Source organism: Archocentrus centrarchus, chromosome 10 (genome assembly GCF_007364275.1).
Source record: "Archocentrus centrarchus isolate MPI-CPG fArcCen1 chromosome 10, fArcCen1, whole genome shotgun sequence".
Classification (NCBI taxonomy): Eukaryota; Metazoa; Chordata; class Actinopteri; order Cichliformes; family Cichlidae; genus Archocentrus; species Archocentrus centrarchus.
This window is the reverse complement of record NC_044355.1, coordinates 4476846-4499953: the sequence shown is the minus strand read 5'-3', so window position 1 is coordinate 4499953 and position 23108 is coordinate 4476846. Positions and strand designations below refer to the sequence as shown.

The 23108-nt window shown below is 41.0% G+C and overlaps 1 protein-coding gene across 1 annotated transcript in view; it reads left to right on the top strand.

Moving 5' to 3' along the window:
• The first annotated feature begins 3330 nt into the window (after positions 1-3330).
• The window catches only part of rapgef2b (Rap guanine nucleotide exchange factor 2b), a 119593-nt gene continuing 99815 nt past the window's right edge, over positions 3331-23108 (top strand). Inside the window, exon 1 of the mRNA XM_030738750.1 lies at positions 3331-3399. Coding sequence (XP_030594610.1) covers positions 3331-3399 — 69 coding nt within the window. The remainder of the gene's footprint in view (positions 3400-23108) is intronic.

Below are 23108 nucleotides of genomic sequence, written 5' to 3'. Positions count from 1 at the left end.
AATTGAAAAGTGGAGTGTTATTAAGCACATAGCAACCACACAAACAGGAGAGCCAAACAAATTACCAATAATAGAATGAAAACCAGATTATGCAATAAAATTAAATGAATGAATGAATGAATGCAAAACCATAGGCCATTAAGGCTAAGAGTGGCCTTGAAAAGATCAAGAAAAATATGTCTTCAAATCTGATATAAAATTTCTAATGGTGGATTTGATACAGTGAATGAAGAAGCCTCTGGTTTTGAGATGTGAGCAGGGAACTGAAAACAAACATATGTCACGATGACCTAAGTCACCCCTGGGGGCAGAAAAGTGAGTTTTGTAAAGTTAAACGATTAAGCGCATTATTGATTCAACCACTACAAACCAGAATCTCACTGATGATAATCTTGCAGCTGTATTTTATATTCAACTGTAGTCAGGTTACCCCTGTACAGGATTGATCCGGGATGTACAAGGAGTTACAGTGATCCAGTCGTCAAAACATCGCTCATCAAAACAGCTAAATAGACTTGTCAGTGAACAAGAACAGCCTGCTGTAAATGAGGTAAAATTACACCATGCTGCCAAAAGTATTCACTCATCTGCCTTCACACCCATACGAACTTGAGTGACATCCCATTCTTAATCCACAGGGTTTAATATGATGTCGGCACACCCATTGCTGCTATAACAACTTCAACTCTTCTGGGAAGGTTTTCCACAAGGTTTAGGAACGTGTTTATGGGAATTTTCGACCATTTTTCCAAAAGCACATTTGTCAAAGAGGAGTGAGAGCCCCCCCCCCACCCAGCTTAACATCTTCTATATTAAAGTAATGTTAAGAATGTGAGCTGTACTGATCTGTGTGTGAGATGGAAAATCCAGTCACTGTCAAGGTTGTGTGTGTGTGTGTGTGTGTGTGTGTAAAATTTCATGTAGGAGATCAGATGAGGGAAGATGTGTGTGATACAGGAAATACCGAAGAAGGTAATAGGGAGGACAGCATGAAGGCATGCATGTGGGTGAAAGTCCGTGAATGGAAGATTCCATCTGTCTGTGTGGGAAAAACCTGCACAGAATTCCCATGCACACGGGAGGGAGGGGCGGGGAGCAGAACAAATAAGCATAAAAAAGTATGCTAAAGAAAGCTAAAGAAAAAGTAGTGTGTGTGTGTGTGTGTGTGTGTGTGTGTGTGTGTGTGTGTGTGTGTGTGTGTGTGTGTGTGTGTGTGTGTGTGTGTGTGTGTGTAAATATATCTCTTTAATGGCTCTTACAGGTTACTCTAGCCTTTAAAATTTTATAGATCCTTGGGGCCTATTTTTCCTGGCACCAGATCATATGAAGAGGTCTGTCGTTACCAGACATGACTGTTGATTACACTTAACTACTGTGGAATATTTACTAGAGAGGAAATTTCACAACTGGACTTGTTGCACAGGTGGCGTCCTATCGCTCTAACACACTGGAATTCACTGAGCTCCTGAGAGCAACCCATTCTTTCACAAATGTTTGTAGAAGCAGTCTGCATGCCTAGGTGCTTGGTTTATACACCTGTGGCCATGGAAGTTATTGGAACACCTGAAATCAATGAATGACTGAGTGAATACTTTTGGCAATATAGTGTATATTTCATCAGCATAACAGTGATATGAAATATTTTTTCAAAGATGGATACAAACGGGAAGATGTATAGAGAATATAAAAGTGGCCTTAAGATAGAACCCTGAGGGATACCACGTTCAATGGCAGCAGGGCAAGATGGGCTATCTCACACAAGGGTATAACACTGGACCCTGTTGACCAACTTTGTCCTCCAGACATTTTGTAAAAAGTCAATGCTGCACTGAGATTGAGCAAAACAAAACAAAAACAAGCAAACAAAAGTGTTGTTAATGATATTCAGCATTTTGCTCTGTGCAGAGCTCTAAAATGGGACCGGAATTTTTAAGGATGTTGATGTGAATGACCTGAGCAACCGAAGATGATAGCTCAGACATCTCATCGGGGTCTGGGCTGGGTTTCTTCAGTAAAGGAGGCACAAATACTTGATTAAAACATAAGGGAAACGCTTAATTTATTAAACAGCAATCAATAATACACCAAGGTTAATGTGCATGTTTTTCTATTCTTTCACAATTGTAATTCCTTATTAAGTCACATGATGGTGCCAAAGCATAATTCTTTTTTGCTACATTACGCCCTCTATTCCCTTTTTTTTTTTTGTTAAATGGACTCGCCCATGATTAGCCGCCTCCTTGTGACTACAATCTCTGTGCAACACAGACGACAACAGCTACACAGGAAATGCAATGACACCTCCTTCAAAATAGAACAATATCATTTCTCGACCAAAGGTGAATTGTATGAATCATAATAACCTTGAATCAAAAAAACCTCGGCGCCTCTTAGGGAGAAACTAAAATATACACATAAATGCTTATAATACTGTATAATAGCCTACTATAAGGTAGCTTATGCTATGGTTGGAGTCCATTTAATTTCTTATATTTTCTTTCAAAAATGGTCATATGGAAGGTGATTTTTGCATGTGCATTTTGCACACAAGAAAAAAAAAAAGATGCAAAACACACCTACGTGTGTTTTTAACAAAGATATCTCTCTAAAAAATTCCGCAACCTCTATTGTCTTTGTATCGCTTTGGGCTTTATTTTGAAAAGGTTATGAGGACCTGCCACTGTTACTGCCTGCTGCCTTTACGGTAGTGGTGTGTCAGTCACCATGGTGGCATACAACAGAGCAGAGCGGCGGCGCACCGATCTTCACTTTTAGCTCCATCAAAATGCAAACATAATAGCTTTTCCCAGTGAGAGGACCAGAGTCTGCCTCTGATAATGGGCGCTAGTTGGCTGCTGACGGGTTAGCCGCTTGCTTTTTCCTTACTTTTTTTGTTTGCTGGATCCTTACATGGAATTTCTCTCCCGTCGCTAGCAGAGCAGAATGCTGAAGAGACAAGGAATGGCTTTAATGAACGCTGGCTTGAATAAGAAGAGGACAGCACTTTTTACTCTAAGAAAATAAGTCCTAAGACGGGGAGTTTGACCGGCGCTTTTAAAGGAAGTTTCCTCCCCGGCGGGGACCGGTGTTGGCAGCCGGATTCGGTTCGGGTAGCAGAAAGGCAGACACCCCGAAGAGACTGCTGGCTGTCTGGCTCCAGTCGTGGCCTGGCTCAGGGCACTCCCAGCTTACCCGCTAGCATCTGAGCACAGGCGACGAGAATAAAGCAAGACAATAGGGAGACTTGTTTTGTATATATCCGTGCCCCTGGATTTAAGTAATTTTAAGGATAAGGAATTCCACATCCTCCAGACGGCTTCTTCCAAAACAATGGCGTCTTACGTGGATAACAGCTTTCGGCAGGCTGTGATGAAGAATCCGGCTGAAAGGACGCAACAGGTCAGAAGAAATGATTCATTGCATGCATGCTGCTAATGGGATTCTTATCAAAATCAGTCTTTCTCGCTTCTCTTTTTGTCACTTTGTTGCTACATTTTAACATTGCAACACTCTAAAGTGGAACAGTTAAGAGTGTTTCTGAGTACAACTGTTGCCATTCAGCTCGTCTGAGAGCGGCTACATCCCGCTAAGCCCTCTATCAGCAGAGATAATCAAGGCTACTTAATGTAACAGGAGCTGCAGCCATTGGTGGGACTCTAACCCGCCTGCAGCGCGTAGCATCGCTCTGTGTATTGCGGTTTTGCGTCTGTGGTTTGAAATCTAAATAACAAGGCTAAAAGGGGTAGCCGAAAGCATTTAAAATGGAATAACAAACGGGAGACAAAGAACAGGGCAGGGAGCCCACAGGAAATCAATTTGATGAGAAACAAATACACAATAAACGCCCAATACGCGTATCGGGCTCGATTTTCAGGCTCCTGAGCAACACTGTCCTGATGCAGATAGTACACATGAAAAGTGATGAGTTTAAATATTGTTAAAGTGAAGAAAGAAGCATTCTAACTGTTCACATAAATAAAAGGGCTAAACCTGCCTAAATACCAGAATATTGCAAACGTTTTAGCATCAAAATGTACCTAAAATAGAATAGAATTAATCTTTACGTAGAATCACAATTTTTTTTTTTATTGTTTTAAAATAAAGTTAGTGTAATTCACACAAATGGAGCTCGAAATGATCGGAATGACTTGTACCCTGCTGGGTAGTTTTATAATAAAAAGTATGATATAATTATTTTTTATATTTTCAAAAGAAACACTTAAACCTTTAAAATTAACTTTGTAGGGAGCGAACTACAACATGTACATCCAAAATAACATAAATATGCTTAAATAAAACATAAGTACATTGAGGGGTGACCAGTGCCTCCCCTTCAGCCTCTCTTCAGGCACACCCCTGTATAAACATCCTGCACAAAGGGTTAATCCATAGCCTATACTAGCCTATAAATTCAGATATTACCCCCAATTTACGGTAGACTATGACAGCATATTAGAGGATTCTTCTGCTGGAGTTGCACTGTGGGGAAAATTTGCCCCAAACTGTTCTCTGCTACTTCTTTGCCCTTCCTCAGTGTGTTCCACAGATATGTTTGGAGTGACATTCTGATCCTGCCTGAACATGCAAATCCTGTGGGTTGGGGTTGTAACCCCTTTTAGCCACACATGTCCTCACACCCCCCAGGCTTGCGTGGCTTCAGATATTCACATTCATGATTTGCATATTTTTGCAAAGACCAAATATAAATCCAGTTTGGCTGTAAAAAATAAAATCATTTCATTTGAGCTGTCTCCACTGCTGCGCTGCCAAAAGCTTTACACATAATGGACGATCAATAGGCCACCACTTAAACCAGAGGGCTACAGTTAGTGGCACATCCTCTGCCCATGTCTGCCTGACATTGAGGAAACAATTATGGTGTCACTGGTGTCACATTAACTGCCCTAGGCTCATGGTCTTTACAGCTTTATGCAAGCTGTAATTTGTATGGGTGACAGATGCCAACATGGTGATGGAAACTGGATAAAGAATTTGGCTTGTCTCACTAGCAGCAGTGCTCAGATGGGTCCATTAGTATTTTATGATAGATAATTTTCATTATTTGATGAGCGGTTTATATTTTATGCACAGTCTTGTCTTGGACATTTTAAAAATTGTGTTAATCATGTTGTATAACTTGAATCTTTTTCCGTGGCAGACTAATTTTTCTTTCCTACAAAACTTTATCAGGATTGTTTTTTTATTTCATATTTCTGGCATTTTTTAAGACCTGTGACTAAAGCATAACCTGCCCCATCCTGCAAACCCACCTGTAAGAATTTACATCAGCGTAGCTTTTATGGTCATCTCAAAGGGCTGTTTATGAGGCAGCCATAACCTGCCAAGAGTATGTGAGAAGATGTTAAACACTTGAAATTTCTTGGATTGAAAAATGTCAAGATTGAAGTACTTCAATAAAATATGACCTTCTGGAAGCCTCAGTAAAATAATAATAAATAATAAATCATCTGTCCTTGAGCACTTTGAAGCCATGGTATCAACGCATGCAGCGTCAGTATGCAAACATTTCATCCCAGAGGGCTTTACTGTGCAAAGTCTCTGCACATCTGAGTGAGTGAGTGACAGGTTCGAAGGAGGAAAATGTTTCCCAGATCTCCCAGAGGTCATTGAAATGAAGAAAAATGAACAGTGAGGTTGACTGGGGCAATCTGAACAGTGACTATGATTGAGAATGATGGTGTCATTTGGGAAAGCGAGACATCCTTAACAGGATGTGAATGCGTCCGTGTTGTTTTGCAGTTACAGAGAAGTCCAAAGGAATAAGAGCTACTAGAAAGCCTCTGCTTATTCTGCAGAAGACCAAGTCTTTATATACGTATTTGTTGTGGAAATCGTGTGAATGCTTGACTGTATTGTCATTGTTTTTCCAGTGCCAGCACCTTCCCCAGTGTTCTTTTCAAATGTCCGGTGACTGTGGCGGCTCACAGAGTTTATCCTAATGGTGTTGGCAGGACCTCTCTGTCAGGATTAGCTAACGGTTAGAGGGATCTGTCTTTATCGCTCAGGACTCGCCACACAGTGGGATTTGACCCACGGCACATGGCAGGTTAAATAGCTGACCACTTGACAGGTAGTGTTCTGGCTGCCTTTGTTGCTCTCCTTTGCGTGATTTTTTTTTTTTTTTTGCACTGTAACTGGAAGGAAAAGCCCTGAACTTTTGACAGTGAAGGCCAAAGAAGGCAGGCTGATAATCAAGAAGGAAGGAGACAGAGGACGAGGCTGCAGATGCAACACTGCTGGACTTTTTTTTTTTTTTTCCTCCCTGGGGGGGCGGGGGGGGCAACAGTGATATGAATTAAAATGACATGGCTATCTGATCTCTGATATCTTTTTCATGTCCAAGAGAGAATTGGCTCCCTTCAGTTAAAGCACTATTTCTTAAACATGCATTGTGGTTCTCAGTGGAACTGTGTCATGTTATTTCAGTTCATTCAATTTATGCAATGAGTTTATTAATATCAGTCCACACATTTCACAAATTTTCTCCCAATCCAGCCATTTTCTTTTCATGTGCAAACTTGCATTTAGTTCTGTTGATGATGGATTTCCTGCACATGCTATAAAATGAGAGTTTATATACGTTTTTATTTTTCAGTTCATCATTGTCTCTCTTTAGGGTTGTCTTTTGATCTCCATACAAATGATTTGCATTTGCTGATGGAAATGAGGGTAAGCCAGCTTCAGGAGAGGTGCGCTGATATTGGTCAATAATTGAGGACAACAGCAGTTATGCTTAGCTAATTAGCAGAATTTTAATGTTGCATGAATTATTGTTTTTAATTTTGCCAAATGTCACATACTCTGCCAAATACGCACACTTTTTATTCTTAAAAACCTTGACTTTTTATTTATAACATTATTTTATACCGAAGACTCAAGACTGCCCGCACAGATTGAAAAGGAATTAATGAGCGAAATCGTTTCGTTCAGTGTTGCAGGAACAAAAATCTGCACGTATTCTTTCTGTAGTGCACAGTCGAATACGTCTGCTGCCGTGGCTCTGGTTTATTTTCAGCAAGTAGCTGGACGCAGGACAGACATCTCTCCTCGTGTTTAGCCAGGTGGCAAAGCTAAAGGCCACAAACAACAGTCCTCCGCTGCGGTGACCCCGTTTCACAGTCACATAGCTGGAAGGACAAGCTGCCTACTTTACATTGTTTCCACATATTTTGAACCAGCACGAGAGATCAGAGAAGACCTGCAGTGACCTTAGGAGAGACACCAGGGGAAAGACAAATGAGTTCGTGGGAATGTAGTGGCTTTTATTTAACCTTGTAAATTGGAGTGAGTAAAATAAAGGATCAATCGATCAAGTCCAAACATCTTAAATGTTTCGGGTTATGGAATTATCGTGATAGAAAAGTGCCAAACAGGAAAGAAAGTCAACGGCTGACAGTGACGTATGCTTTTAAAGAGCAGAGGGGAGAGAATGTAGCACAAAAATAATTTGCCGTACAACTCCGTGCAGTTTCCTATTAATATGTTTTAGGCTTGCAAAGCTAGTTGAAACCACTCATTTTAATTCATGCCCCACAGAGTGTGTGTTGTGATTTTAAATGTATAAATTTACAATTATGATTGCTTTGCAAGTACAAATAAATAGCTAAGAAGTTTTTTTTTTTTTTTATGCAGCCAAGCTTTTACAACCATAATCAGTTGACGTATGGCTGATAATCAAAGTATTTGCCAGGCTGAGAAATAACTGATATGGGCAAACTCGCCCTGCTGTTCAGCATCCTGCTTAGTGCAATCAGGAAGAGGAAAAGCATCAGGATGCTTTTAGAACTTAAGCAGGAAGAATGTATGCGAACCCCAAAGCTTTGTTTTTATTTTTTGGAGTGTGTTGTTGTTTTGTAACTACCTTTCTATTTTTGTTGGGGTGTCAGAATCATGGGAACATCTATTTAAATCCCGGTTGCCGGCTGAAAAATTGGGATGGATTTCTGCAGAATTTTTTTTCCCCTTGCAGGGGTTGTAATGGTACAATCTTCCCAGGCAACACAAGGTCTCCTAATTCTCCCAAACTCCAGTTCATCCGGTATATTTAGGCACTGCTTGCCTTGGCGTTTGCATGCGCTCTGCAGCAGTAACCCTGTAGACGTAAAGTGATGTCACATGTTATTCTTGTGTTGAAAGAGGAGACGGCATACAGACTGAAGTGGTTACACACACCGCAGTCTCAGTGACGTACTTTTCCCGGTTTAAATACAGGGGATGATTTCAGGAAGGAGGGGAAAAAAAAGAGCAAATGCGCCGACATACGATGGATTCAAAGAAGACCGGCAGTTTCTGACTGGCCCATTTAAATCATGCTTCTGCTTGCGTTTCTGTTTACTTTTTAATTTTAATTTTTTCATGATATTGTGATCGCAGTAAAGCACAACACTGTCTTCCTGGTAGGTAGACCCATAAAAAGCATTGATTATACCACTGAATGACTTAAATCTCATGACTCTACAGGATGCTGCTGATGAAAAAGTTTGATCTTATAACCCATTTTGCTGCAAGAAGATGCCATTTATAGATGTTTTACAATTCATTGTTCAGATGAATGTATCATAATATGATTGAATACAAGCCAGAAAACTTTGACATTCCTGAGGCTGCTTTCCTTACTGGAAATACACCAGGATGTTTGTGTAGCTGTGCCGTGCCAGTTACTCCCTAAAATCTAATAATGAAAGAAGCAGTCCAGAGGTAAACACACAACAGCTTTCACCACTCTACAAAGCATCATGTAGTACTAGTGGGGTACTAAACCAAGCTAAAGCTCTTAAACTTTGGGTAATAATGGCGTACTTCTACTACAAAGGTATGCGAACATGTAAATTATTATCTTGAATGCAGAGATGGAGTTTTTGGAGTTTGAATGGAATTGCATAAGAAATGCTTGATATTAATTAAGGATGATTGCATTCCAGCTGTGACAATATGTGAAGTAATTAAAATTTTTCTGTTTTCTCTCAGTTGGTTTTCTGCTTTGCTGATTTGACTTCAGCTTTCGTTAATTTTTTTTTCTGGATAGTTTTTCCAGCTGAGAAGAATTTGGGGGAAATGATGTCCTGAACTTGGCTGTTGTTTGGAGACAGATCTGCAAAAATGTGAGCTGTGGCTGCGATGCATTTTGGTTCATTGAGGCTACGGAGACACAAGAGAATATTTCATCTTTGTCTCTGTGTGTTTAAGTTGTAACTGACAAGTTATCACTTTTTTTGTTTTTTTTTTAAAGATCATGAAATACCAGCATTAAGGAAAAAGGATGATTTTTTTTTCCTTCTCATTTTCTGGCATAGCATTGAACATATCCAGTATCATTTTCGGTGCTGTTGTCCTGGAGTTTTTATATTGCGCAAATTCACCTGAGATTTCTGTACTCACTCAGCAGCTCAGCCCAGTTTTTTGTTTTGTTTAGTTTTTTTGAGGTAGATTTATCTTCTGGGGATGCACTTTAAAAAGTGTTTTATCTCACAGCAGTTGCAACAGTATTCTTGATTTCCTTGAGCTAAACTGTGTTCCTTTTGCAACAATACAGGGTAAGAGAAAGTTAATGCAACACAATGGATGAAATGTTTATCCAGACACCCCATGCTGACTTCCGAATTGCTCACTTTTAGGTTGCTAATTTCATTTTCTGCTCTTGGATATTGGTGTGTTGAGGGGCTCACTCCAGGTTTACACAGTGGGTGCTTTGATCAGTTGATGTGTACCTTTCTTTTTCAACTGCTTTGCAATACTTAAAGAAAAACCTCACTCTTAGTGCTGTGGTTAATTGTGGGGTCTGCAGCTATAGATTATTTTTGTAATCAAGGTATGTAATTTTGTAAAGGTGTTTTGTATTTGTTGCTGACTATCTTGGCCAGGACTCCCTTGAAAAAAGACCATCTCAATCTCAGTGGGACTTTCCTGGTTAAATAAAAGAATAAATTAAAATAAATAAATTGATGCACGGCGGGAGCGAAGGCTTGCTCCAATCCAACAAATGAGCTCAAAGTGCTGAAAACGTTAATGCTGGTTCTGATAGAAAGGTGTCAGAATACACAGCGCATCATAGTCTGTTGTGTATGGGGCTGCATAGCCACAGACCAGTCAGGTGACCATGCTGACCCCACCAAAGCACCAGCAACGGGCAGGTGAGCATCAGAACTGGACCACAGAGCAATGGTCTGTTGAATCATGCTTTCTTTTACATCTCATGGATGGCCGGGTGCATGTGCTGTTTAGTTGGGGAACTCCTGGCACTGGGATGCACTATGGGAAGAAGCCAAACCGGTGGAGGCAGTGTGACACTTTGGGCAATGTTCTGCTGCAAAACCTTGGGTCCTGCCATCCATGTGGATGTTACCACCCACCTAAGCATTGTTGCAGACCATGTACACCCAGGATAATGTGCTCTGCCACAAAGCAAAAATAGTTCAGGAATGGTTTGAGATGCTCACTTGGCCTCCAAATTCCCCAGACCTCAATCCAGTCGAGTATCCATGAGATGTACTGGACAAATGAGTCCGGTCCATGGAGGCCCCACCTCGCATCTGGCCTTAAAGAACCAGTTGTTAACATCTTGGTGCCAGATACCCCAACACACCTTCAGGGGTCTAGTCGAGTCCATGCCTTGACTAGTCAGGGCTGTTTTGGCAGCAAAAGAGAGAGAGACCAATGCACTATCAGGCAGGTGATCACAGTGTTATGCCTGATCAGTGTACATACAAACTAAAAGAAGGCATAAAATAAAATGGCCTTTACTCTGTCATCTTTGAAGGCTTGCTTACATTTTGTAGGTGGCAAAAAGGGTTCTGACAGTATTTTATCTCCTGGATGAGAGTGTTATGGTGTATTTTTGTGCATATGTGTGCTCTGCATATTTAAGTGTGCTAGTGTATGAGTATGTGTGGTTGTAAGGCTTTAAAGGAGCATGTGGTGGCTGCAATGAAGAAAAGTGAGCATTAATAGTATTCTCAGAACTGAGCTTCTCCCTGTGCTTTGATGCAATGTTTCTTGCTGCAGAAAAATATGAATACAATTCAATTAATTTATATTTGTTTAAATCTGCAAAATAATGTTTCTAAACCCTTGAAATAAATATGGTCTTGTACACCCCATGCCCCTCATTAGACTCACCCCTGATTGCTGCAGGTATCAATGCGATATAAAGCAGCACAGCTGCCATCAGCCTTCAGCAAGCTGCCTAGTTTAAACCTCGTGTCAGACTAAACTAACAGTTTGTCTGCATACATGTGCTTTTATTTTAACTTTTGTAGCTTTAATGTAGATTTTTGCTTTGTGAAACAAATAACGGTGAATGGAAACAGCAACAAAGTTTGCTTCTCTTCACATTAGCGGTTGTTGAACAGGTGATTTGATGAAGGACTCCCACCAGTTTGTTTTCCCAGTAAAGGTTTTAATTATGATCACGTTTATTATTACTGCTGTTTTGGATGCTAGAAAAATGTTTTATTTTGCTCCACCTGACCCCACCGTCTCTGTACTGGCACCCCCTCTACGCTCTTCGGCGTTTGTGTGTAGACAGGCTCCCCATTAAACTATGACGGCATCGTCACTGCTGCTGTTGTGTTATCAGTCTTTTTGGTGAGAAAACTGGGGGGTGCTTAGACTTAAGATTGTGATACTTAGAAATTACAGGCATACTCCTAGTTTTGGCAAGTGTCTATTGAAGGTCTATTTTTAATCACAAGTGTGGATCAAACACTCGTGCTTAAGCATTGAATCCAAAAATTTGCATAGAGGATTTTTTTTTTTTTTTTTTTATAATCGTGCTATTGGAGCTACTCCCTGAATCGTTGCAGCCCTGGTTAATTGGAGAATTCGGTGATTGTGTATCGTCTCGGATTTCTCAGACAAGCTTCAGAGTTGTTTTGTACGTTTGGCCCTCCTTAATCACAAACAGTATGAAATAGACTTGTTTTAGTATTTTGTGTTACATTCCATGAGAGATTTCTTTTTAAAACAAAGCAATCCAGCTATAGAGTCAAGGCTCCAGGAATTTCACTGGCCTTTATAGCAGAAGGCAGTAGACCTCATGCCACTGAGTGACCACAGTCTTTACATAACTTAGCGTGAGACCCACTTAGCTGCTCTGAGAATATTCTTGACATGCAATACTTGTGTGACTGCTATTGAATTACACCACTTACTATAGCTCTCATTAACAGTTCTTGGGGGGGATGCCTGCACTACAGAAAGAATGAGTTGGGCCAAGATCTTTGTGTTAATTCAATCTAAAGCTTTATTGTTATGCAACTATTATTTTTATCTGTGATGGTTGTAATATCCTCGTTGTAACACCCTTGTTGTAAACGACTGCCAGGCTACTTTGAGTGAATGTACTGTTTAGCTTCAGTCGCACACAGCACAGGCTCACTGTGGTGTATAATCCCTCCTCGTGGTGAACTGCTCAGACATGACGTGGATCAGATGGAGAGCTGATTAATTTGTGTGATTAGTGAACTCTAAATCCCACTAAATGGGTTCACTATGCAGCTAATACTTGTTTACAGTATTTGTAACAATGGCACTTCAGGACGGTTCTTGATGCATTACCGGTAAAAATCAGGGAAATGTTCTTAGTCGGGCTGCCTATAAATACTACAGTGCCGCTTTTGTTTTTGAAGGGTTTTTTTTGGAGAATGCACACAGATTTATTCTTCTGATTTTTTTGGCTCCTTTAAAATTTGAGAGAAAATAGGGTACAGGTGATACTTTCTTTATTTGAACAGGGTGGGGTTTCTGTACTCACAGCCAGACTGCTGAGAGTAGAAAAAAATGGAGCAAACATTGTGTGTATATATATGTATATATATGTGTGTGTGTGTGTGTGTGTGTGTATATATATATAACTTTCGTGCCTATTTACTTGGTCAAGTATTCATTTTCATCAAGAATAAAAGTCATTGTCACCTTATGAATGTCCATCCTACACCGAATAGCCAGGCTTAACAACATTATGGCTCAGTGTGTCTGTGTGTTTTTGTTTTATTAACACTGTGCCTCTAGTGGATGGCTCACCTGCCTAAGCTGATGCTTTAAAATATTTATTAGTGAGGCACCGCCAGTGCGCCTCTCTGCACCAAAAAGCACTGTCATAGCTAACACTGTCATTCTGTCTTTTATCCCCTCCCCCTATAAGCTCCCCTCTTTTTTTATGATATGGATATTTTATTTCACAGATTTGACATGACTTACTCAACATATCAGGTTTTTAAAAAGAGCATGAAACTCCAGAGAGCAGCCCTCCTCATCTCACTGGGACTCTGCTGCACAGTAATTGTTTAATTTTCATTCTGTTTCACTGTGCCTGTATCAGGACCTATATATACATTATACTGTATGTATAAGGAGTGGTTGGTAAGCAGTCATGTGACTGTTAATGTACACTCACTGTTTGATAAGCAGCCAGTATGTGTGCTCTGCCCTTTCTTTCAGGCACTTAGCAGTTGCCTGTGAAAATAAAAAATACATTTAATGTAATTATCTGAGTATTTTGGAGAAGTATTCAGTGGAAGCAAAAAATTCCTCCCGCAGATGCAGAGAAACTCCTGGAGTCCTCCAAAATACTTGCTGCGCAGCGCTGGAAGTGGATGACGTAAGCATTGTACTGAATGCTGATTGGTTGACATGTGGGCCAGAATAGGGGAGGGAGCGACAGTGAAGTTCACCGGGAACAGGAGAACCATGAAAAAATAACTTAAAGGACTGAAAAATACAGCATGTAAAGCACAGACAGTGGCTGCAGTGGACACTTCACATTATTTTTAACACTTGTTTTCACCTCAGCTCAGTTCTAACGGTTGGTTGATGGACTAACAGCAGCACAAGCAAGAGTGGCCCACAGACTGGTTGTACCACATACTTTATATGCAGCGTATCAACAACAGAGCTCTCTGGAGGTAGATGGGCCATCCCCGGTCTGCCAGCGGACGGCAAACACACTACACCAGCAGAACCATAAATTCTGATTAAGACGTAATGGTGGCTTATCCCATTATATCTAATGGTAGATATAAATACTACACCACTTAAGGCACATAACTGAATCATATGGTGGCATTAAATCATAAGCAAAAAAAAACCGATCAGGGTAGGATGTCATTCATGCCTTGAAATGACATGCAAACTAAGGCATAGTGATAACATGTGAGGTGACTTGGTGTGATATTCATGCACACAAGACTGTGTGAAGATGTAGCGTGTTTGACGCTGTAATGTTAAGTTGTAACACTTTATGCAGGATGTGACTTTGATCCTTATGTGGCTTGTCGTGCCTCATGCAAACTGTGGTTCATCAACAGCTGTGCTGGTGGTAGGCAGGTGATTACTTGCCATGTGAGCTAAAAGAGGCGATTCATTACAACACTAGCTGAGCAGAAACAGCTGTCTGGGCTAATGGATACTGTTGTCAAAAGTGAAAACTGCTGCAGCAGCACAACTTGAGTTGTGCCAGCAGGAAGGAGAGCTGGACGGCCTAAAGACAAAGCATTTTCTCCATTTATAAATCAGCGATTAGGAATACCATTGTTCCACTTCTTTTGTGCAGTGGAGCAAACTGGTGTACGATATCTGTCTTGTTGCAACTTTATCTTTGTAATAGGGCCCCGAGGGTTTGACTAACCTGTGGCAGGTCACGTTTCCAACTCTGCAGCCCTCCGTCCTTCCATTGCCCATCAGGGAAAATGTGTGTTTATTACCGAGGCCTCAATGTAATCTGAGTCTCACTGGAATGTTTGATAGTTTTTCACTGCTTCCTGATTTTGGAAAGAAGGGGCATAATTATCTTTGGCTTGCTTGATTTGAACCTTCAATTACATCCTCTTTCTAACGGCTCTGAGTGGAGATTGCTTGGGTGCCAGTCTGAGATTATCAGCACGCTCTCGTCTGGGGTTGAACCAGAGAGCTTGTGTGTATGTGTGTTTGGAATTTTTTTAGGATTTTTCCTTTGGGAGAGGTTTGAGGAAACACATTTACTGCTGTGATGCAACGTTCCCCCTGCAGCACAGTCGACATTGATTTGACTCTGGTAAGACTGTAGTATGATTTTTCTTTTTCTTTTTTTTTTTCTTGCACCATTACAGCTACAATTTCTCTTTAAATAACGTGAGGTTTGTTATAGCTGAGCGTTACTTATTAAATTACTTTAGGTCATCAGCACCTCAGACCTTGACCAGGCTAATTAACGCTTGACTTTGTTGACCTCAAGAAGCAATCCACTGCCAGATGTTTTCCCGTATGGCGCTATAGTTCCTTTACACTTTAACCACTCTCATTGAGAGCAAACCCTTCATTAATTATAGTTGTCATGTATGTATGCAGATATCCTTATGTGTTATGTGGCCTTGATGTAGCAAAGGCCAAGTTTCAAAAATAGGCTTACATAACACCACATTAGCAGTTCTTTTGAGAGACTAATGCTCTTACAATCTTCTTTAAGTGGTATTTGCTTATTTGTGATTGAGTAATCTGGTTACTTCCAGTGAACGCAAACAAAGACTGTAAAGGGCTGCACATAACTCTCTGGAAAGTGAATATTAAGAAAAAGAAAGAGAAAAAGAAAGAAAGAGCTTTATTTGTCACATACATTTACATGCAGTGAAATTCATTCTCTGCATTTAACCCATCACACACATGGAGTATGTAGTACACACAGCACAGCATGGAGCAGGGGGCAGCCAAAGGGCGCCCGGGGAGCAACCTGGGGGGGGTGGGCTTGCTCAGGGACCCACAGTGATGCCAGCCCGAGGATTTGAACCAGGGTCCTCTCAGTGACGAACCCTCTTCTTCTCCCCTAGGCCACCACTCCAAAAGGGCGTTAGTCTGCACTGTGCAACACAACACAATGGGCACAAGTCAGTGACAGAAACAAAAGCCTAATGCAATGCAAGTCATAATGACAGAATCATGATGCTCCTGCAAGTTTATTCACTGAAAAAAATCTCAGCCCAGTCAGTACATTTCCACGGCTGTTTCACTTCATCCATACTGTTAATGCGATTCTGTGTCAAGAGTGAAAACTCAAGATAATGAGAAGTGATTCAACCCCAGAATGGGGATGAATGGTTGCTGATAATATATTTCAACCACTTGGTAAAAAATGCACATATCTTTGGTGGGTGATAATTTAGATATAGTCAGTGTATTTGAGCTTGTTCTTTGTGGGACATAGTGAATGACCACAGGGTTTTTATTGCATAGAATAACTTGTGATGCCCCCTAAAGATGTCTTGTACGAGTTGTATAAGCAAGCTAGGCTAAGCTCTTTTGACAAGGACTGACAGCTTTACTGTGAGTCTCCCATTAGTGGGAATTCAGGTTTACCATCCTGCGCTGGCCTCTCCAGGTGGTTTTAATGGTAGTGTTTAATCTCAGTTTTACCACCATGTGTAGACCGTTCATCTCTTTGGCAATGCTAGCGGCTCCCTCCTTCAGTTAGATTATTTTGCAGTGGCACATAGAGGGGGATAAATACCATTTACGCACAAGGACATGAAAACCATTCAGTGGTTTTTGTTGTCCCTGGTTACCCCGCCCCCAGAGGGGAACAGGGTATTGTTTTTGGTGTGTTTGTCAACAATATTACAGTAAAACTACTGGTCCGAGTCATACCACATTTGCACGAAAGATAGCCAGTGACTCCTAGATCACCTGGCTCAAGGTCAAGGTTTTGGATATTATCTGGATGCACAAATATATGACAAAACATTTGAGTCTCTATCAACCTGAACACTCAATTACCCTATTAAAGCCCACCCGGAAAAATCGCATATTTTCTCATTGTAAGAGAGAAAGCTTTTACAAAAAAATCAAAAGGACCATAAAATGAAAGTAATTTTATTTCAACTTTTCAAACCTTGGAAAATTATGGGCATGGACAGTAGGACCTGTGTGTCATCTCAGTGATTCATTCAGTGTTTGGAGAGTGGCATGTTTGTGAGACAGACAACGTTCAAATCAGCTGAAGTGCGTATCGGGGGGCGTGGTTTGTTGCTTCTATTTGCATTGTAAGCGAATGCTTTTCTCACTGAGTCACTTATGGAGTATTACAAGCAAGTTTCACATGACTGATAGGAAATTGAATGTCCTGTTAACCAGTTTTACTAATGGATCTAATATCATTTAAAAACAAGTTTTTGTGTTTGCAGCATGACCATGTGACCATGTTTTGTTTTTTTATCCTTATATTAATGTGTGTTACACACATTATGCTAGTGTGATAGCATATATGTAGGCCAGAAATGTGTTTTTAACTTGGTTATATCAAAACTGTATGTGATTATAATTGGAGAGCAAGATGCGGGCCACTCATGCACGCTCTGCTATAGGCTCCCCTGCTTCGAGTCCACCAGCAAGTAAAGTGCAGACCCAACACAATGACTCCCTGTTACAAGCAGCTTGCGCTTGTCAAAAACTGTTAAAATCACACCAGTTATGTTGTCGCTGCACTGGGAATAGCTGCTTTAGCTAAAATGTATCAACTGCAGTAGTGCACATGCCAGGTAGACTTAAGCAATGGTTTGTGTTATAGGCCATAAGTTGCAATATAACTTGTGGCTTAATTTTGTTTTACAGAAATTGAAGCAAATACATACAGCTACAAGCCAGTGTTGTGAGAAAATGCAATAAAATGGTATCATAAACAGAAAAATTATCTGTAGTTTTCTACCCTTCAACTTTAAGTTGAATAAGGCCAAGGAAAAGGGGAAATTTTAACTTGCAGCTGAACCTTTAAAGATCACAATGGTGCGCCATGTTTCTTTTGTAAAACTTCCTCAGGATATAGCCTGAAATCCCCGTCCATCTGGAGGAGAGGCCTGTTTCAGTATAAAGTGAAGTGAAAGGCCTTTGGGTGGGATCATAAGGCAGTGCTGTAAACAGGAAATTTCCATTCAGGACTAAGTGAGCTTCTCGTGGACCAATGTGGTGCAAATACTAAACACAAGAAAATCTGTTAAGTTGTGAAACATTTGTAAATTCTAAGTTGGGCTTCAATAGCTGACACTAATGTATAGCTTGTGATTAGATACTGATAGCATGGTTTCCACACAGTTGGCATTGTATGCTTAAGTGTCTCTCTGCTGTTGCTTTGTAGCTGTTGTGACCTTCACTGGCACCTCAGCAGATAGATCATTAGCTCTCACTGGCTAAAGTGTTTTATTAGTGGGTGGGAGTGGAGGGGGTGGTGGTGGTGGTGGTGGAGAAAAAAAATGGCATTGTAGCATTGTGTCTTTTGGGTTCAGGGTTTACAGCATGACAGCCACGGCCTTTGAGAAGAAGATGAGAAGTCACGCTTAAAACAGGCCAGTGTTAGACCCTGCTTCATTGTGATGGCCGACCATGAAAGAGCATAGATGACAATGTTGTTAGCTACTAACAAAGGCAATGGTGCTGGCTCACTCTCAGCTCAGAGGGAACATGCTGTTCATGTGGTGATAATCCCACAGCCTGAAGACCCTCTGGAAAAGCTCCAAACATGAGACCACTGACACAGCCAAGGTTGCATTTAAAATCAATTTAGGAATTGAATGCAGCAGATTGCCAAGTCAAAAAGTAAGTCAATTGTGCCCAACTGTGGAAATCCTCAGAAATGCTTTTTTCTTTTTTAAAAAAAACGGCTATACATTAAATGGGAGAAAATTTGAGCACTGTCTTACTGAGACATGTTGGTTGGTATAACGTGATGGGATTTTACAAGAAATGCAAACAAACTCCAACATCCCTCTGGTGACTTCAGTGTGTTTGTGGCCTTGGAGGGCAAATATGAGAAATCTGTGTGAAAGAGAGATTTTCTGGTTGTTCCCTAGCAACCAGCAGCGATGGTAGCATTGCAATGCAGGAATTACTTTCTGCAGGAAGCCATAGGAGAAAGCAGCAGAGATGTAAAAGATTGATTATTGAATTTTTTTCAGATGTACCAAGGGGGAGGTTTGAGATTAATGGCGCTACAGTTTAGGAATCAGCAGCACAGTATTGAACCCAGGCAGTTTGGGAACCAGTGTTATGTTGCTCCCATTGTGGAAGTCTGGGGGATTTCATTAGTAACTCTTCTCCAGCCTTGGGTTTCTATTTGTGTCAAATTAATTGGACGGGGGGGGGGGGCTGTAACCACGTGTTTTTGGATCATTTAGTCCACCAAGCAAGCCATTTGCCCCAGAAAGATTAAAGCTCATCTCCACCCACTTTATCCACCCTATCCTTTTCTTCTCATTTTTGCTTTGAGCCCATGACTTGAGCTTTATATGATGTTGCGTAACTTTGTGAGGATTGTGCTGCACCTCTTTGAGGCCTTTGTTTGAGAGAAATGGGTCAGGTTTCATTTAACTGGACAGTTGGCTTTGTTCCTGGGTATGGACCTGCTACGATGAGGTTCAATGACATAGCAGAGAGATCCCTTTGTATCAAGTATTGGTCAAAGACCACCATTGAGACCACCAGAGCCATTGTTGTGGTTAGTGCTGGCTAAAAATGTGTAATTAGGATTATTTGTATTCATTATTACAAATGACCGCATAGGCTTTAGATTTTTGTAGTTATATTTTGGAATGGAGTTTGTTACTTATATGGGGATAAATGTGATTAATTTAAAATAAGCATCATTTTTCTTCCAATATTCTCTTTAATGTAATGCATTCTCACTCTTAAAAACCTGCAACCATTTATTGTAATTTTGGCTCAGAAAATGACCCAAATAAATAAATGAGTTGTCAAAAGTTGCAGATTTGTCTATAAACTAAGAGATTAATTGACCAATACACATACCATAAGAAAACACATACTGCTTGGACAGTTTATTAATTACAGAGACCTCCAGGGGTGCCAACACACGTGCCAGTGCTGTGTTTGGCGTTTGGTGCAGTGATTGGCTCTGAATAAATCTGCGGTCAGTTGCATCGCTGTGGTAACAGACTGTGTCAGGAGGCTGCAGGCTGGCTCTTGCTTGCTTGTACTGAGTTTGCATCAGTGATAAAGATGGTCCTGATTTTTGTTCTCAAATCTGGCCCTGTGGTCTGCCCAGATGGATATCAAGTCATGCTAAGTGGTTTAACACAACTGGAGAAACTGGTTCTAACATGATGCCTTCCTATTTGGGAAACATCAAAGGGCATATGACGAGAAAAGAAACGTAATAGCTGAACTTTTCACCTCAGGATTGCCTCAGTGACGGCTCAACCTGCTCTGTTAACTCTTTATTCAGAGTTATTTTGCACTCAAGAAGTGAGCGGATCTCGAGAAGAGATCCATAAATGCTTCATTTGCCAGTTTTCAAAGCTGTTAACATTTCAATTCAGCCAGTTTATGACTAGTTGTGTCTGACCATGTGTTTCATTTTGCTTCAAACCTTTTAATTGCATTTATGTGTAATCCCACATCCTTTCATTTATTCTTGCGATGGTGTTGAAAGCTCCGACTTCGTGCCTTGTGTGGCACTTCTCTAGTGTTACGGGGTGCGACTGAGTCAGCAAATAGCATTTGGTGCTAATTAGATAGCCGTGAGATCCTGTATCAGTGTGGCTTGTGTGGGTAATATTAAGCACTACCAGATTGCTGCAGGAAAGTGAATTCTTACATGAAGAAGGAATCATCTTGTTGATACCCTCAAGGACAGCAGTGCAGTATTTTGTCCTTGCAGTGTTTACTGCAGCTTCTGAATAAGTAATCACTACGTGTGCTCAAAGCAAGAAATTACCCCGTTCTCACCTTGTGCAGCTCTCGTCTGATAAATCATACTCAGTTTTGTTATTTAATAATAAACTCTCTCCACTTGTGAACAACGCAGCTCTTCCCCAAATGCTGACCCTTCGAGTTTTCACAAGTATTTGCATAATTTATTTTCTTTCTGACCTTGTAGTTGAAACTCTCCGAGTTGGCACTCGTTAGAGAAACAAAACAGGGACTGTTTTTTGTGTTCTTTGAATTTCTGTAGATCTCTTTGTTTTTGAAATATTATTTATTAAATAAGCTCATTGCCTCACATGTATGCAACTTTCCAAAGTGCCTCAGTAAATATATTTTGAATTGCAGCGGCTGCTCGGCTGTCTAGGATCACGCAGTTCTGTTAGTGAAAGGACTGAATGTCAGAATAAGCAATGGCTTGTTTTGTTATATCTTGTTTTGTTATATATCTTTATATCGGCTTTTGCTTAATGCGGTTTGCGAAAGAGGACTATAAACTACTTGTTTTTCTTTCCCCTGAAAGCACTTTGGTGGGTCCGATCTTTATTTTGCAGCAGCGTGCTATCTTGCGGACATCTGCAGCTTTCAGTTGTCATCAACGTTAGAAGATATATTTTGACATGCTGCAGTGATACTCAGGCTGACTTTTTATATAACTTGATCTTAAGATTTCTTGAGAATAGGTTGCTGGAGGTTTGGGTGCACAACGCTGTTTGTGGAGTTGCTTGCCCAAACCTATTAGCACACTTCCACTCCCAAAACACACATCCATGTAGGTAGGCTGTAGCATTGATCATTGCAGGGTTGGAGAGGTCAGCCTTTGTTTTGACATGCTTACCGCCAACATAGTTTTGCTAAAGCTCAGTGAAGTGCGCACACTTCCTATTTTTGACAAACATCTTGCAACTCTTGTAACCAGACTTATAGATTTCCTGCTACTTCTGCACTCCAGCTTACATCTGATTTGCATGCCTCAGGAGACTGAGAGCGTTTCACCTCTTCAGGGTTTTATACTGGCAGGCAGCTCAAGTAGGCACTGTTAAGCTCATTCACATGCCTCCCTGATTCCTGTTCCAACCAATCACCATGTCCACCAGCTGCCCTGACCACAGTGGGAAATAAACAGCAGCTCCCGAGTGCTTTTATATTTTCCCTGTGACTGTTGAGTTGTTCTGCTCCGCTGGGCTCCTCAACCTCCCACCATCATTCAGTGGTGTAATTCTATTCAATGAATTATATCAAGCTGGTGTAAAAGTGGAAGTGGAGGATGTGTGGGTGTATTAGATGCTTTCCTGTTGACAAAGAAGACTCTCGTCTTTTTTTCTTAGGCACATCTGAACATTGGGAGTGTAATTGTTTAGTGCAGCACTTAAATCAGCATCAGAGGCAGACAGGGAGAGGGTGAGAACCATGTGCTCTCCTAGCTTAAGTTAACACCAGGTGCTTAATGTTAATAAGACTGCTAATTAGCTTTGTGTAATATCTGCCAGCTTCATTCAGGTGGCAGAGGGTTTTAATGTCGTCACAGGGGCAAAAAAAAAAAAAAAGAGGTAATCTGAGGATTTGGCACCTTTTTTGATTCAAAATATAGTCTTTTGTAGAAGCCATACTTTTTCAAGTAATTAATGTAATATTTAAGAAAATATATTCTCTAGTGATACTTCTCACTGTCGTCACATGGCAGTGTCTGAGGGGCACTGAGACCTCAGCATTTGGCCAGAACAGCCAGAGATAGCGGCACAACGTCGCTCGTCACCGCATGACCTTGTTGTAGCCCACAAAGCCTCCACCTGCTCTCTCACACAGGCTAATGGATAAAAATACCCAGCAGATCCCATACTCTCTGTCAATACAGATTCAAGGACAGCTGCTGACCACCCTGTTAACGCAGGGAATGTACAAACAAAGGCGAGGGAATGTGCAAACGCAAACAGAGACAGACGCGTACACCTTGTCGCCCACTGGAGCATCACGAGGCAGCCGTGAGGAATATGATGAACGTTGTGCACATTTTGCAGCGAACCGTCTTCACTGCTGTTTTGTCTGCTTGTCAGGGGCAGCCTTTCTCAGTCCCAGTTGGCACTGACAGAGACATGCTGCAGCATTTGTGCTGAGCAGACAATATAATGCAATATATTGCCATTAGCAGATACTGCGCCGTAGGCAACATGACCCTTCAACCTTCAGCAGTGGCTGTTTGACTCCCAGTGGCCTGTTTACCTTGTTACACTACTCCAGGCTGTTTACCACCTCACTCAGCTGCCCTGTCCACCACATTATTCTCCAGCAGTCAATTAAAATTGTTATTGCATCTACAATGCAGACGCACGCTCTTTATCTGACTGCCAGACATCGATGAGACTAACATTTAATTTCGTGCAAAGCCATATTAAAGTCCTGTGTGAAGAATC